General features: G+C 41.5%; 1 protein-coding gene across 1 annotated transcript; it reads left to right on the top strand.

The window, feature by feature from the left end:
- Positions 1 to 372: 372 nt before the first annotated feature.
- On the top strand, positions 373 to 14394 carry MSRB2 (methionine sulfoxide reductase B2). Its single transcript, XM_075061939.1, is given in 7 exon segments — positions 373 to 439; positions 1121 to 1228; positions 2216 to 2294; positions 7799 to 7803; positions 12180 to 12241; positions 12243 to 12323; positions 14290 to 14394. Coding segments are annotated over 7 exon segments (507 nt in total).
- Positions 14395 to 15806: the final 1412 nt, after the last annotated feature.

Genomic DNA, 15806 nt, shown 5'->3' with positions numbered 1-15806 from the left:
TATTTGGGGGCCAATGTGTTGATGGTCAAGGCTTGCATACAATGGTAAGATTCATGAGATCCTTGACTCCTTATCCTGTGGATGGAACGCTGGAGTCCTTTGGGGTCAGTTTAATAGGCTTTGGAATTTGATGGCGTCTATGTCTTTGTGGTGGATTTGGGATCCTGGGTGGGTCTTGTTTCCTGGAATCTGGAGGAGTTCTGACCACTATCTTAATGAGGTGATGATCTGGGTTGTGATATCGACATCTAATCCGAAGACCCAGGTCTAAGATGTGACCAGCTGTGTGACTGGATCAGAAATGACCTTTGAAAGTTCTAGGGAGGCAAATGAGAGAAGCTTTAGAGCTTTTGCATCTGATGCCTTATTGACATGAATGCTGAAGTCTCTCAGTATGACAAGTGTGGGATATTTCATCACCATTGCTTACAATGTATCAGTGAGTTCCTCCAGGCCAGTGGTTCTCAACCTATTTACCATTGTGGGCCGCATATGTAGCTCTCTGTGTATGCGGGCTGCATCCACGCAATATATATGCTACCTGAATGGCCCTGAGGTTGTCACATGGGCCACAGTTGTATGCTGATTGGGCTACAAGTGGCCTGCGGATTGAGAACCACTACTCTAGTCTTTGATGGTCTGTAAATGAGGATAACATCTGTTAGCTTTGGCTCTGATTTCTAAGGGTCAAATTATGCCAAACCCTGCATGAATGTACAGGGGTGAAGAAGGTGCGCCGGCAGAGCAGTGACTAAGTGGCTTATGTGCTGACCTCAGCCTGAATGGAGGGCCAAGCTGGAGGAGTTGCAGGACAGGGTCTGTGTTACACAGCTCCAGTATCTAACAGAAGTCGTGTGTAGGGCCTGCAGTCACAGTTCCAGCCCATAGCATGGAGAGCAGGTGTGGAGTTGTGCACTGCAACAACATGCCCCGCTCGTCTGTTGGGTAAGGCAATGTTCAGCTCCCAGCCCCACCTTCCTCACCTATATATTACCCAGAGTATTCAGTTGTTTGTGGGCAAAGTGAATTTTCAGCCTGATGTTGAAGTGGAAAGTGGCCAACAGATTGTTTCAAAATGAGAAAAGTGCATATTTTAAACTATGTACTTTTATTTTTCCAGTTAAAGATGTGGGGTCTCTGACTAGATATGACACAGCTGTCATCACTGATTGGCAAAAGAAATTTACTCCGGAACAGTTCCATATCATGAGAGAAAAAGGAACTGAACTGGAAAGCACAAGGTCTGATGCCTGTCAAGGAGACAGTCCTAGAAATATATCTCATTTTGTTCATGTTTCCTGGGCTTAATCCATCCTTCAGCTATTGGGGGTGGGAAGAAACTTTCTCTGGGGGGCTCCTTACCCCCATCTACTTCAGGATTTCTTTCCTCTGAAGCCTCTGGTGCTGACCTAGATGGGCATCTGGTCTGATGCAGTGTGGCAGTTCCGGTGTGCTTGTAAGCTGGTATGCAGACTCAGCCCTTTCTTTAGGGATTGTTTGAGCTCCAAAAACAAAGCTCAAAATGAATCAACTCAAATTACCAAGTAATAATCACTGGGGCCTTTCTAGCTCCAACCAGAATACACCTTTCCCCTGTGCTAGCCTTCTTTGCACCAGCTTCCTCTTTCCTTTTATAACCCCACCCACAACAGCCATGTAATAAGCTGGAACCCAGTAACCCCTTACATGCCAGACCATGTTCATACCTTGTCACCCTGCTATATTTCATTCTCTAATTGAAAGGCCATATGGTTTAGTTCTATGTCACTAATTTGCCATGTGCCCTTGGACCAAATCATGTAACCTGTGTCTGTTTCCTTAGTTGTAAAATAAGGATAACAATTCTCTACCTCCCAAAGGGGCTATGAGGATTAGTTATTTATAGAGTACTTTGAAGTTGTTGAACTCTATATAAGTGACTTGATCTGTGAGGTGCTGCACACTTCATGAGCTTAGAAGGTCATGACACTAGCCCCACTACCTGGATGATTACACATTTGATGTTAGACTGTATTCTGGAAGCTTTTGAAGGCAGGGGCAATCTTCACTGTTAATCCAAAGGCATATTCCCCTCGATTTTGTGTGTATTATATGTTCCTCAAAGGCCCCCTGTGAAGCCTTCTTTGTTTCTCTCCTGTTTCAAATCTGACCCCCCTACATGCTTGCTCCAGATGTTGAGCCTTGAAAGTAGTATATTAATACTATGTTGTTTTTTAGCCATTTATTGGAATCTATCTGAATAACAGAGATCCAGGAATGTGCCATTGTGTATGCTGTAATGCCCCATTGATCAGGTAAGAGCCTCAAAATTCCAGTGTATCTGGCTGTCCTAAGAGCTTCATAGTATGACAGGCAGTGCAATATATTCTTAAGGGGGTGTGGGGGAAATCATAGCCCAGACTATCGAAAAATCCTTTGATGCCAGCATACTAAAAATTATGCATGAAACTTCCAAGTTGCTGGCGGGGACATGGGAATATATTGGGCCCTATTCTTAAGCACATGAAGATGCTTAATAGCAAACAAATAAATAATAGGTGTTAACAGTGGGTCTGGTACGTTACAAGGAAGTAAGAAAACATGACGACCTTCTAAGATGCTTGTGGTGTAATTCAAAACAAATTGGACACACACAGCACCTGGCCCACTGGGAAGAGCTGGAGGTGATGTAAGAGGTTGTAGCACAGGCAGGGTTGAGCAAAAGCAATCTGGGCCCAGCCTCTAGGCATATCGTGATGCTGTGTGGCCCTTCCCCATCACTTGGAATGGTGGAGACAGAAGGACCTCCTCACTTCATAGGGGCAGCTGCAGAAGCATGGGGCCAATTTCTTCCCCCATAGGGGCAGAAGCAGGGTCCCTCTTCTTCCTAAGGACGCAGCAAAGTTACTCTGGAGACAGCAGGCACCTCCCACCCACCCCTGTACATATCCCAGGGTGTATCTGCTGGAGTGACTGGGCCAGGGCTTCTGCACTCTTCCCCTGCTGCACAAAGGCCTCTATTGGTTGATATGGGTGGAGCCCAAAGCAGCAGGTCTTGGTGCTAATACCCCATTGAGATTAATGGGGCAGATCCCACCTCTGAGCTATTTTTCAGGCTGTCTGAAGACTCAGGCAGACATGACTTTATCAGTTACACTTGTGTCAAGTTTTCAACCAGGAGGGCTAGAAACCTACTTTAAAAAAAAAATTTAAAAATGGAGAATCTGATAGTCACATGACTCCAGAAGCTGGGACCTCGCATGTCCTATAGGGTCTGTCTTCATCCAGCTCTGAAAATTGGTCCATTTGAAAGGCCTTGCAGAAGTGTGTTTTAAGGAGGGATTTAAAAGAGGAGTGAGAAATTATTGGGATAAGACTACAGGAACTCCTCACTTAAAGTCATCCCAGTTAACATTGTTTTGATGTTAAGTTGTTGATCAATTAGGGAACATGCTCATTTACAGTTGTGAAATGCTCCCTTCTAACGTCGTTTGGCAGCCACCTGTTTTGTCCACTGCTTGCAGGAAGAGCAGCCCCTTGCAGCTAGCTGGTGCGTGGTTGGAACCAGGGTGGACCAACAGCCTCCCTATCAGCTCCCCATTCCCCTAAGTTCCCTGTGCCGCAGCTGTCCCTCCCCCCACTGCCATGTGCTGTTCCTGCCCTCTGCCTTGGAGCTGCTCCCAGAGACTCCTGCTTACTGTACGGAGGGGGAGGGGGGAGAGGGAGGCTAATGTCAAGGTGTCTCCCCCTCCCCCCTGCTCCTGCACCCCACTTACCCCATCTTCCATAGAGCAGGGGCGACACACGACCAACAGAGGGAGCTTCTAGGCAGTAGCTGTCGGTCTCAGGTCTCAGCAAGCTGATTTAATTAACAAGGCAGTGGACTTAAGCGTGCGGTCAGCTACTTAAAGGGGAGATGCTCATTTTTATTCTCACACACAGGGTGTGTATCTCTCTGCCCTCCCTCCTTTCCTGCTGCCTTGTAGAGTGCTGTGAGAATTAACCCTTGAGGGCTCAGTCAATTGCTAGTTCATTTAGCAGTAAGGTATTCCCTGGGAAATATCCCACCCTCTGACTCCTCCACCTCAACCAAGCTTCACAATCATCATCACTGTGTACCAGTATTAAATTGTTTGTTTAAAACTTATACTGCATGTGTGTATAAGTCTTTGTCTGGCGAAAAAAATTTCCCTGGAACCTAACCCCCTCATTTACATTAATTCTTATGGGGAAATTGCAGGGCTGCCCAGAGGGGGCGGGGCAAGTGGGGAAATTTGCCCAGGCCCCGCAGGGTCCCTCAAGAGAGTTTTTTGGGGCCCCTGGAGCAGGGTCCTTCACTTGCCCCAGGGGCCCCAGAAAACTCTCGTGGGGCCCGGGCCCCCAGAGCTTCTTCCGCTCCAGGTCTTTGGTGGCAATTCGGCTGCGGGGGGTCCTTCCACTCCGAGACCTGCCACCGAAGTGCCCCAAAGACCCACGGCGGGGTGTCCTTCCGCCCTTGGACCTGCCGCCGAAGTGCCGGGTCTTCGGTGGCAATTCGGTGAAGGGGGGCCCCACTGCTGAAGACCCCAGGCCCCCTGAATCCTCTGGGCGGCCCTGGGAAATTGGATTCGCTTATCATTATTTCGCTTAAAGTCACATTTTTTCAGGAACATAACTACATCATTAAGTAAGGAGTTACTGTACAATGAAAGAAAAATAAATAGGGATCAGTCACTTCTCTGAATAATGGAAGAAGACTGGGACTTGATGCATGGAATTTTATGGTGGAAGAGTTTTAACTTTAGAAAAGATTAATTAAGCCCTTCAATGCAGTCATTAACGATTACATACTACCACAAATACTCATGGATGTTTTCATTTCTTTCATACTAAATCCCCCTAAAAAGTGACTGGATGATCCTTGTTCCTTAATTTTATTTGTAAGATTATTGTCAGAGTTATGGATAAACAAATAGAATATAGTCTCCCAGAGTGAGCCAAGCTGGTGTTGCTAATGACAACTATTCTAACTTTGACATGTCTTCACAGGCTTACAGACAAAATCAAATTGTAATTCTGATTCTAGATACTGAAAAGGCACTCAGTAAAGTGAACTGAGAATGTGCATTACAGCTGGGAAAAAAGGTTGGTATTAATTATTATTAAAGTCAAATTCTTACATAGCACTTTTTATCAGTAGATCTCACAGCATTTCATAAAGGAGGTTAGTATCTTTATCATCATATCCCAGATGGGGAAACTGAGGCACAGAGCAAGGCAGTGACTTGCCCAGGGTCACTCAGCAGGAAAATAGAAGAGCCAGGAATAAAAACCAGGTCTTCTGAATCCCCATCCAGTGCTGTATCCGCTAAGCAACACTACCACTGACTGTGGAGCTAGGCAGGGCCGTTATACTCAGGCATAGTTGCTTCTGTGTCTATGTAGAAGAGGTTCAGGGACGGACAACAAGAAAGATTAGAGGCATGAAAAAAATGTTCATATGAAGAGAGAGTGAAAAGATTGAATCTGCTTACCTTTGAAAGGAGACAAGAGGAAGCATGATAAAAGTATGCTCCATAATGTGTGGTAGAGAGAAGGTAGACCAGGCATATTCACCTTGTCCCATAATAGAAAAAGAAAGGGACAATCAGTGAAATTGAAAGGTGGAAGATTTAAAGACGAGAAAAGGAAGTATTATTTTTCACACTTAGCCTGGGGAATTCATTGCCCTAGATGATATTGAGACCAAGATCTTATTAGGGTTCAAAAAGGAATTGGACATTTATATGGATGACAAAAATATCCAGAGTTATAACAGTAAGGATTAAAACACACCCAAGAGTTTGGGAAGGACTATAAACCCTCACGTTTCATGGCATAAGCTAACCTCAGCTAACGGAAATAAAGAAGAAACTCTGCTTGGGGGCAGGTTATTTCACTGCAGAGTTTTGCACCATCTTCTGAGGCAGCAGTTGCTGGCCACTCTTGGAGACAGAACACACTGCACCAAATAGGCCACTGGTTTGATCCAGCATAATGGTTCCCCCTTATCTCAGCTGTTTATTGTCCACAGAGGCACTCACCAAGGATTTCCACCATCTCTCCTACTTTCAGGTTAGCCAAAGAGCTTGACAGCTGTAGAATTACCAGGGGCACTAAGGGCTTGATCCTGAAAGAAACAGAAGGGAAGTAAGGAAAAGTGGTCATAGATTGCTTAGTCCTGAGAAGTACTTACTGGCCAGCTGAGAAGTCCTTCTCCAGCCCTTGTTCTTCTGGAGGGATTGCATAAGCTTTACTCTGCCATAGAGCAGCAGTCTTGTTTTTCTATTAAAATTGCTGCTGTACACCTAGTTTTATATAGTGAGGATGGGTCTGCCAACTCACTGGGTCTGAGCACTGTAATATCTGCCCCCCAGCCTCCCTCCGCCCCCTCCCCAGCAGATCTGCAGGGACACAGGTGCCTAGGAAATGTGACATGGGAATCTGTCTGCTATTCTCTGCATGCCCTTGACATTACTGACCTGTGAGGGGCAGATTTTCTAAGTTCATTAGGTGCCTTTAAGAAGCAGATAGGCATCTAGTGGGATGTTCAAAGGCACATAAGAAGATTAGGTGTCGAACGCCACTAAGTAAATGGCAGTTAGGTGCCTAACCTACTCCCACTATGTAGAATTTTCAAATACCTTTGAAAATCTGGCCCTGAGTGCCTGTGCTTTTCCTCTCCATACCCTCCTTATCAGCACTACACACATTACAAGCTCATCAACATCTAAGTTTGTCAATATGGTGCCTAGGATGTTATATGCAGATGGGTCTCCTCTCTGTAACTGAGCCAGAAAAGATGGTTCCTCCTATTTTGGACCTAGCTAATTGCCTTGTATATTTCCAACTAAGAGTTAAATTTGTCTAAGGCTGAAATCATACCAGTTTCTATAAATGTTTTAAAATATACATTTCAGACTAGAACTTCAGTGGGAACCTGAGGAACTGCATACTAGGGCAATAAAATAAAAACAACTTAAAGGCTATAGTGAAAATGAAGCTGGGCCCAGCAATAAACAGTGATAAAACTAGATCTTGCTAATTGGGAACTCACTAAATTCACGCTGTCTCTATATATATCTATATACTTATTACTCTCTGCTACCATATGCTCAGTGGAAAAGGTTCAAAAAACATGAAACAAAGATCTCAGCCTTCATAGATAGCAAATTATGGAGTTTTAATGAAACCTCAAACCTTAAATAACCACACAGCTGAGACTTCTACTGCAAAAAGCATTTTCAAACTTATCAGGATTCTATCAAGGATGGCTAAAGTAGAAATCAAAGCAAATGACATGTGTTGGAGGTATAGTATGGGGAAGGCTAATCTAATGCATATGTTTTGGGAAAGTCCAGTTATCCATAAATTCTGCGATTAAGTACTTCAAAGGACAAATATGATCTTGAACAGTGGTATTTTTGTGGCAATTAAAATGTTTCTGTTAGGAGATCTAGGTGATATACTTACTAGTAAACCACACAGGGACAATTTCTGTTTGAAAGCTGGTTTAATAGCTCAGAAGACTGATCCTTTGAAAATGGAAAACCTCTCCAGTAAGCTATAAGCATTGTAAAACTGGTATAGAAGACTGAATGAACTAGCAAATTTAGGGACAGATCCAAAACTGATTGGGGTTGTAGTGGAAAAATTTCTATTGACTTCACTAGGTTTTAGATAGGGCTCTTACAAAGTATCATCCCATTTAAATGAACAGAAGGATAAATGTAAAGAAATGTGATTGTTTCTTGACAATTTATCAATATTCTCTTGTAATTTTCATGTACTATGTGTGAAGCAGTGGTGGTAGAGTGACCAGATAGAAAGTGTGAAAAATTGAGATGGGGGTAGGGGGTAATAGGTGCCCATATAAGAAAAAGCCCCAAATATCAGGACTGTCCCTATACAATTGGGACATCTGGTCACCCTAGTGATGGGGAGTTAGTGTATCAATATGTAGAATTTATTCTTATGTTCTGGAAATAAAACTATTAAAACAGACAAAAAGAAGCAGCAGAAGTAGATGAAGTTGTAACCAGATGACTGTATTGGCTCAGGCCATGTCTTAGGAAGCTGCATGTTATATAGCCTATAGTGCTTGCTTGGATATATATATCTTTTTTTTATAGTTTAAGTATTTGGTTTATTGTAATAGGTTTATAGATTTATATTAAAGTAAGCTTGGCTGTAATGCAAGAGACCTACGGCCATATCCTGTATGTTAAACTAAGGCAAAGTTAGCATATCTATATTAAGACCTTTTACTCAGAAAGCAAAGTTGACTTATATCTTGCTACCTAAATAGATGAGTACCCACACCTATGTCCATGACCTTTTATTTTAATAGACAATGGAGAATGGCATGGGGGGGGGTTCAGTGTTGTACCCACAGACTTAACAAGTACACCACAAGAGACTGATGTGCATACATACCTGTCATCAATACGCACATACATATTAGCCTATGGGTAAGTGTACCCTAACATTTCTGTGGGTGAGGGATGAAATTTGGGCATAAGAGGAAGGATTTTCGGCATTTGCCCTATAAAAGAGGTGATCTACCTCAACAGAGTACTCCGTTCTCACTTTACTCTGTTCTCACTTACTTCCTCTTCCTCCACTCTCTATTCTATCTATCTATGATGACTGCTACTATCAGTAGGCTATACTTGCTCATAGACTCATAGACTCGTAGGTCAGAAGGGACCAATATGATCATCTAGTCTGACCTCCTGCACAAAGCAGGCCACAGAACCCTACCCATACACTTTTATAACAACCCCTAACCCATGACTAAGTTATTGAAGTCCTCAAAATTGTGGTTTGAAGATCTCAAGCTGCAGAGAATCCACCAGCAAGTGACCCATGCCCCATGCTGCAGAGGAAGGCGAAAACCTCCAGGGCCCCTGCCAATCGCCCTGGAGGAAAATTCCTTCCCGACCCCAAATATGGCGATCACCTAAACCCTGAGCATTTGGGCAAGACTCACCAGCCAGCACCAGGAAAGAATTTCTGCAGTAACTCAGATCCCATCCATCCAACATCCCTCACAGACCATTGAGCAACTTATCTGCTGATAATCCAAGATCAATGCCCAAATTAAACTATTCCCATCATATCATCCCCTCCATATACTTATCAAGCTTAGCTTTCAAGCCAGATAAGTCTTTTGCCCCACTACTTCCTCGAAGGCTGTTCCACAACTTCATCCCCTAATGGTTAGAAACCTTCGTCTATTTCAAGTCTAAACTTCCTAATATCCAGTTTGTACCATTTGTCCTTGTGCCTACATTAGTACTAAGCTTAAATAATTCTCTCCCTCCCTAACGTATCCCCCTGATATATTCATATAGAGCAGATATCCCCCGCAGCCTCTTTTGGCCAGGCTAAACAAGCCGAGCTCTTTGAGTTCCTTTCATAAGGCAGGTTTCCATTCCTCGGATCATCCTAGTAGCCCGTCTCTGAACCTGTTCCAGTTTGAATTCATCCTTCTTAAACATGGGACACCAGAACTGCACACAATATTCCAGGTGGGGTCTCACCAGCACCTTATATAACGGTACTAACACCTCCTTATCCTTGCTGGAAATATCTCGCCTGATGCACCCTAAAACCGCTCTTCTTAAACTTTAAGTTTCAAGGGAACTAGGCTAAGCTTGGTTTCCCTAAGTATTATTCTTAGTTTGTTTATTAGGTTTTGATTTAAGTTTAAGTTTGATAGCACTTAGCATTTTCTAAGCACTGCATCCCCCACTCAAGAATTGAGAAACCTGAACTGCAAGGCTGGTCCTGTGTCTCTTACCACCAGGTTATCAAGAAAGGGTGTGAGTTAACCAAAGCTTTGTTGCATATAATATTATATTCTCATATATATCTTTTGAATAGCAGTAATGCAATTATAACTTTTTGTAACTCTGGTTATTTTACCATTTACTTACTATTATTGATTTTAATAAAAAGTCTTCAAGGCTATATCTGTCTCAGTGTGAGCTTCCTGTCATACCCCCTGAGGGTCCTTTATAAATTCTGAGGAGCCTGATTTGGGACAAGAGCTTTTATCTTCTGATCAAACAGATTGGCAAGCCTAAGACCCATACTAATTAATATTGATTATTATTATTAAAATCAAATAAAAAATAAATTAATGAATTAAAGTCCCACATTACCCAAATTAATATTATCACTACACCCTAAATCAGGCTACAATGTGGCTCTTCCCCTGCCCATATGTGTTGGGGCGAAGCTGTCCCAGATGCTACAGAGAGCCTTGCATAGCTGGAGTGGGGCAGGACTGGGGACCACATAATCGCCCTTCATCAGCCCATGTGGGGAATCTGCAGGCTCTGTTAACTTTCCTGCCATGAGCCCCTGTAGTACCATCAAATATCCCCATGAGATGAGGGGGGTGTTTCCCTCAGCAGATGACAGATGGAGAAGCCCCTGGAGAACGGGTTCAGTTGAAGCCTTGCAGTACAGTGCAGATCCCTGGGTGTTGGGGGCCAAACTCTGTGCATCTTCTGCAAACCTGCAGCTGAGCATTTTCAATAATACTTTGCCCTTAGACGCATGATCCTCCCGTCATTGCTTTGCTACAGTCTTTCATTTACTTGCAAAGATTATATTGATTGTAAAATATTTACAGTTATTTACAAATTATGTGCCAGACGTACATTACTATTTTTTACTTGAACTAAAGTGAACATTGGCCATTTTAGAAACATTAAATGTTTCCAATATTACTGTGTCTTTCTGAAAGGCACAGAAATAAGATTTTGTCAGTCTTTCACGCCCCATCATAACATGTATATTATCTTAATAAAATGTTTCATTTTAGAGCATTTGTGATACAAGACTCCCTTCTGCTGCTGGAAACTCTTCAGCAGTGGCAGTGTCTCTGTCTACCACTAGGTGCCACTGTAAGCATTGATTTTTGGGGAGCATTGAGAAAGCTGGCCCTGGAATAAGAGAATAAAAACCTTGGGGGAGACTTGCAGGATTTGTTCTTCGGTATATTTAGCATAGTAGTGCAATCAGTCTTGATTTGTTGCAATGATGTACAAATCTCTTGTCCGCAGAAATGAACAATTCTGAATTACTATCATTAATAAATCCGACTTTATTTATAAAGGAGGGAACTTTTAGATTCCTTTGTACTGAATTTTAAGTCTAAAACTATTACTTTGATCATAATTTATAATAGATTTTAAGATAAATGTGGAACTAGTTCTGTATTAGTAATAATCACATCTATTAAGTGTAGTGATCTCTCTTTTTAAATGTCTACTTGGAGAATTAAAACAGATGTAAAAAGGAACCCTTACGGCACATAAACTGAAATTGTTTCATTCTTGAATACCATATATTTTTCATGCCATGCTGTTCTGTGATTGAGGTAAAATCTTCAGTTTTTGTATTGATTAGCTATATTGGTTTGCATTGTCTTTGACTTTATTTTTCCTCCCAACAGAATTTTGAATTGCACCGTATGAGCAAAGGTTGGCTCAAGGATTCCCCACCCCAGTTTCTTATCTTGTTCAGCATATTTTTTTTCCAGTTCCTGTTTAACCACTAGTAGTTGTCTCTGTAATACCAATTGTCACCTCTTGGGGGCAGTAGATCATTGTATTCTAGAAAGCTCCATAGACTTGTGTAGAATTGATCTGCCAGACTTTTTTTAGTTAACCTTGTCACTTTTGCTGTCTCAAGCAGCAGTTGCTCTGATGTATGAACCTCGTCTGGCAGGTTAAACTAATGAGACTCCAAAATTTACTGTAATTTTCAATTTTGATTTTTTTTTAAATGATATATTTGGACACATAAGGTTTTGAACTGTGGCCTTTGGGCCTCTACAGAAAGTGCCTAGTGTGTTTAGCTATTTGGAAAGCCTTTTTCAAACACTGCAGAAGGCTGGGCCACCATTGATGAGACAGAGCCTGTACTGTAGAAAGAACAAGAAAACTATTAGGTGAAAAGTTTCTGGAACAGTGATGGTGCACTGAAAAAGATGCTTACTGAGCCAAATGCTATTTAAAAGAAAAAAAACACAAACAAACAAAAACAAAGGTGAGGGAGAGGGTAGAAGGAAAAGCCAGTTTTTCCTATTGAAAACAACAACAAAAAGTCTATTTAACATCTATATTCTTGATTAATAACAAGATCTGCTGTCCTCAATAATTCAGAGAAGAAATACAAATCTTGCACTGGGTGGACTTCATTTTTGGAAACTTTTGCTGCATGTGGTTTCAGATGAAAGCAATACTAATATCCAGAGGTGTCCAGATACCTCACTGGGATCAACCAGCATGGAAGTCATTTGCAAACAGGTATATTTATCTTAAGGTGGTAGAGAAGGACTTTTTTATGGTATTTTCTTCTTTCCTTATCTTTCTATCATTGTTTGCACAGTTTGCCATATAACAATATCTAGAGATTGGTCCCTTTTGGCCTTGGAATCTATCACTGTGATCATCTAACCTGACCTCCTGCATAACACAGGCCATAGAACTTCACCAATGTAGAATATCTTTAGAAAAACATCTAGTCTTGGATTTAAAAAATTGTCAGTAGTGGAGAATCGACCATAACCCTTAGTAAATTGTTCCAATGGTTAGTAACCCTCACTGTCAAAATTGTACATCTTATTTACAGTCTGAATTGTCTAGCTTCAACTAGCAGTCACTGGATTGTTATACTTTTCTGTGCTAGATTGAAGAACCCATTATTAAATATACATTCCCCATAAACTACTTATAGACTGTACTCAAGTCATCCCTTAACAGTCTTTATTAAACTAAATAGATTGAGCTCTTCGAGTCTTTCACTATAAGGAACACTTTCTAACCCCTTAATTATTCTTGTGGCTCTCCTCTGAACTCTCTCCAATTTATCAACCTCCTTCTTGAATTGTGGGCACCAGAACGGACAAAGTATTCTAGCAGTGAGTGCACCAATGCCAAATACAGAGGTAAAATAACCTCTCTACTCCTACTCAAAATTTCCCTGTTTGTGCATCCCAGGATCAAATTAGTTCTCTTGGCCACAACAGCACATTGGGAACTCATGTTTAGTTGATTATCCACCTCAACCCCCAATGGGTAAAACTTTCAAAACATCTAAGTGACTTAGGTGTCTAAGCCCATTGAAAGTAAATGGGACAAACTTCTAAGTGACCCAGGTGCTTTTGAAAATGTTACTTGGGCCTGGTTTACACTGGGGGGGGGGCAGGTATCAATCTAAGATATGCAACTTCAGCTACGAGAATAGCATAGCTGAAGTCGACATATCTTAGATCGACTTACCTCCCGTCCTCACGGCATGGGATCGACGGCTGCAGCTCCCCCGTCAACTCTGCTTCCGCCTCTCACCGTGGTGGAGTTCCAGAGTTGATGGCAGAGCGGGGATCGATTTATCCTGTCTAGATCAGACACAATAAATCGACCCCCAATAGATTGATCACTACCCACCGATTTGGCAGGTAATGTGGACTAACCCTTTGTGTGTGAATTTATATGAAATGTTTGTGGATATGTTTTGTTTGCATCCATGCAGTTAGTAACTTGGTCTGTCCAGACGTATCTGTGAGTGTTAGAATACCACTGAAAAGTTTTATTTCTAACTCTTGGGATGCAGACATGAGAGTCAAGATGAAAGCAGTACCAGCTATAAAAATCCATTTTTGCGTGTGGGAACAGTCTGGCAGATAAGATGAGCATCTTTTTAAGTACACTCAGATTGGAATTTAAGAACAAAATCTATTACACCAATTCACTAGAGATTATTTTATGTGACCAACTGTTAAAAACATGTCTTGGGTGTTTGTCCACACTTTGTCTGATCCGCTGCCTCATCATGTACCAGAGGTGTGAAGATAAGATTGACAAAGTATTCCATAGAGGTTAGCAAGAACTTTGTGTGCATAAGACCTGCGGAACCAGGTCATATCTTGCCTGGAGCAGGACCAGTTGCTGTAGTGAGTACATCTTATTGTATATTACTGCTAACCTGGAAAGACTGGGATCTCGTAGAACAACTCATAACTTCACATTCCTTTAGATGTCTTTATAACTTGTGACTTGCTGTTAGCTTTGTGCTGATCCCAAACGTCATGCTGTGAGTGTAGAAAATCTTTTCTTAAAGAAATGTCTGAGTAGCCTGTAGGGTTTCTTTTCCCCCTGAGTTGTCATTCTTATCTAAGTTCTGGAATAGCACTGCAGAACATAGAGTGCTGTCTGATATTCTACCATGAAAACGTCTGGGTTCACTTAACTAATGATTGTTTTTCTGTTGCAGTGTGATGCCCATCTTGGTCATGTGTTTGATGGTGGTCCCAGACCTTCTGGACAAAGGTTCTGTATGAACTGTGTTTCGTTAACCTTTAAACCAAGCTTAGACTAGTAGGAGAAGGATCTTTAAGTACTATTGTGAAAGCTACAAATTTTAGTACCAAACCTAAATTCACTACTAGATCCTTTGTGCCACTGGAGTTTTGTTTTAGTGATATTGAAAATGTTAGTAAAAATGTATTTATTATAATTTCTAGCCTAATATTTGTGTTCATTTGAATTTGGTTTTACGAATGTGTACAATGTATTAGTTTTGACTATAATATTTAAGTTTCTATGAAACAATGCAAAATGTTTATGAAACTGAACATTGATGTGTTCTTCTGTCTTGTAAGCATTGAAATAAAATCCTCAATGATTGCCTTGTACTTAACATAAACGTACACATTTAACTTTAAACAGTAAATTCAAGTAGTTGTGGCCTGTAGTTTTCAGTGTTAAAATGTTTGCTTTTTTTACGTTGAGCTCATTAAATATTTTATGTTGAGCTCATTAAATACTGATTAAAAAGCAAATAATGCACATCTGCAAATTAGTATTTTTCCAGGTCTGAGAGACATTTCATTAAAGCAGCGACTTGTGACAGAGCAATTGACCCCAGAAATTCAAAGCTCTGCAGTGGGGCAATGTAAATCCAAAGTATTAACACCACCTCCCAGTTCCAGTCTAGCAGACCAGAATCAAAGGGGTCTTTGAATTGCTGCAGTTCCCACTGAGATTCAATTCTGACAAATTTATTCTTCTTCCAGAATTAAATTGGGTTGAGATTGCAAGTGGAGACCTCACAGGGATACACTCCCTATTTTAGACTGAATGAGGTGTGAGAGTCATTAATCTTACCACTATCACCCCAGCAGTATTTAGGGATATAAATAAAGTATTTAATGACCATTGAGTCTGTCTGTTACTTCTCCCATCTTCCAAATGAGATCTTAGCTTGTGTAGCTAAAGGATGCCATATCCTGGATGCCATCAGAAAGTAACTTTAGACTCTGAGACTTATTACAACGTTAGCAGCTTTAGGCACTTGGTACATTACCTAGTATGATCAGTATGTGTGATAACTCTTGTGTTCCCTGTTTTCTCCAGATCAAACCTACTCCCACTGAAGCTAGATTGCACCACTTCTTGAGATTACAGGGTCAAAGTGATCCATTTCCAGAAACCTGTTTTCAGAGCATGGTTACCTTGGCCCTAGGCTCTTCCAGCAGCACAAGAGGAAGACCTTTTCACACTACAGCAAACAGTTCAGAAATAAGCATAATTCAAAAATGGAATGAAATTGTTGTTTGGAATTTAATCTAGATTGTCGTAGTTTCAGTGAAGAAGCCTTCAGATTGGGAAGAGCTGTAACTAGACAGCCAGGGCACAATTTGTTGTTGCCCAATAGCTTCTTTGTGCTGGCTGTGCTACATCAAAACAAAGGAATCATACGCTAGGTGCAAATTCCTTAAACTCCCAGTG

The sequence above is a fragment of the Chelonoidis abingdonii genome, chromosome 2 (assembly GCF_003597395.2).
Source record: "Chelonoidis abingdonii isolate Lonesome George chromosome 2, CheloAbing_2.0, whole genome shotgun sequence".
Taxonomy (NCBI): Eukaryota; Metazoa; Chordata; order Testudines; family Testudinidae; genus Chelonoidis; species Chelonoidis abingdonii.
Note: the sequence above shows the minus strand (reverse complement) of the source record. Positions and strands in the feature narration are given on the sequence as shown.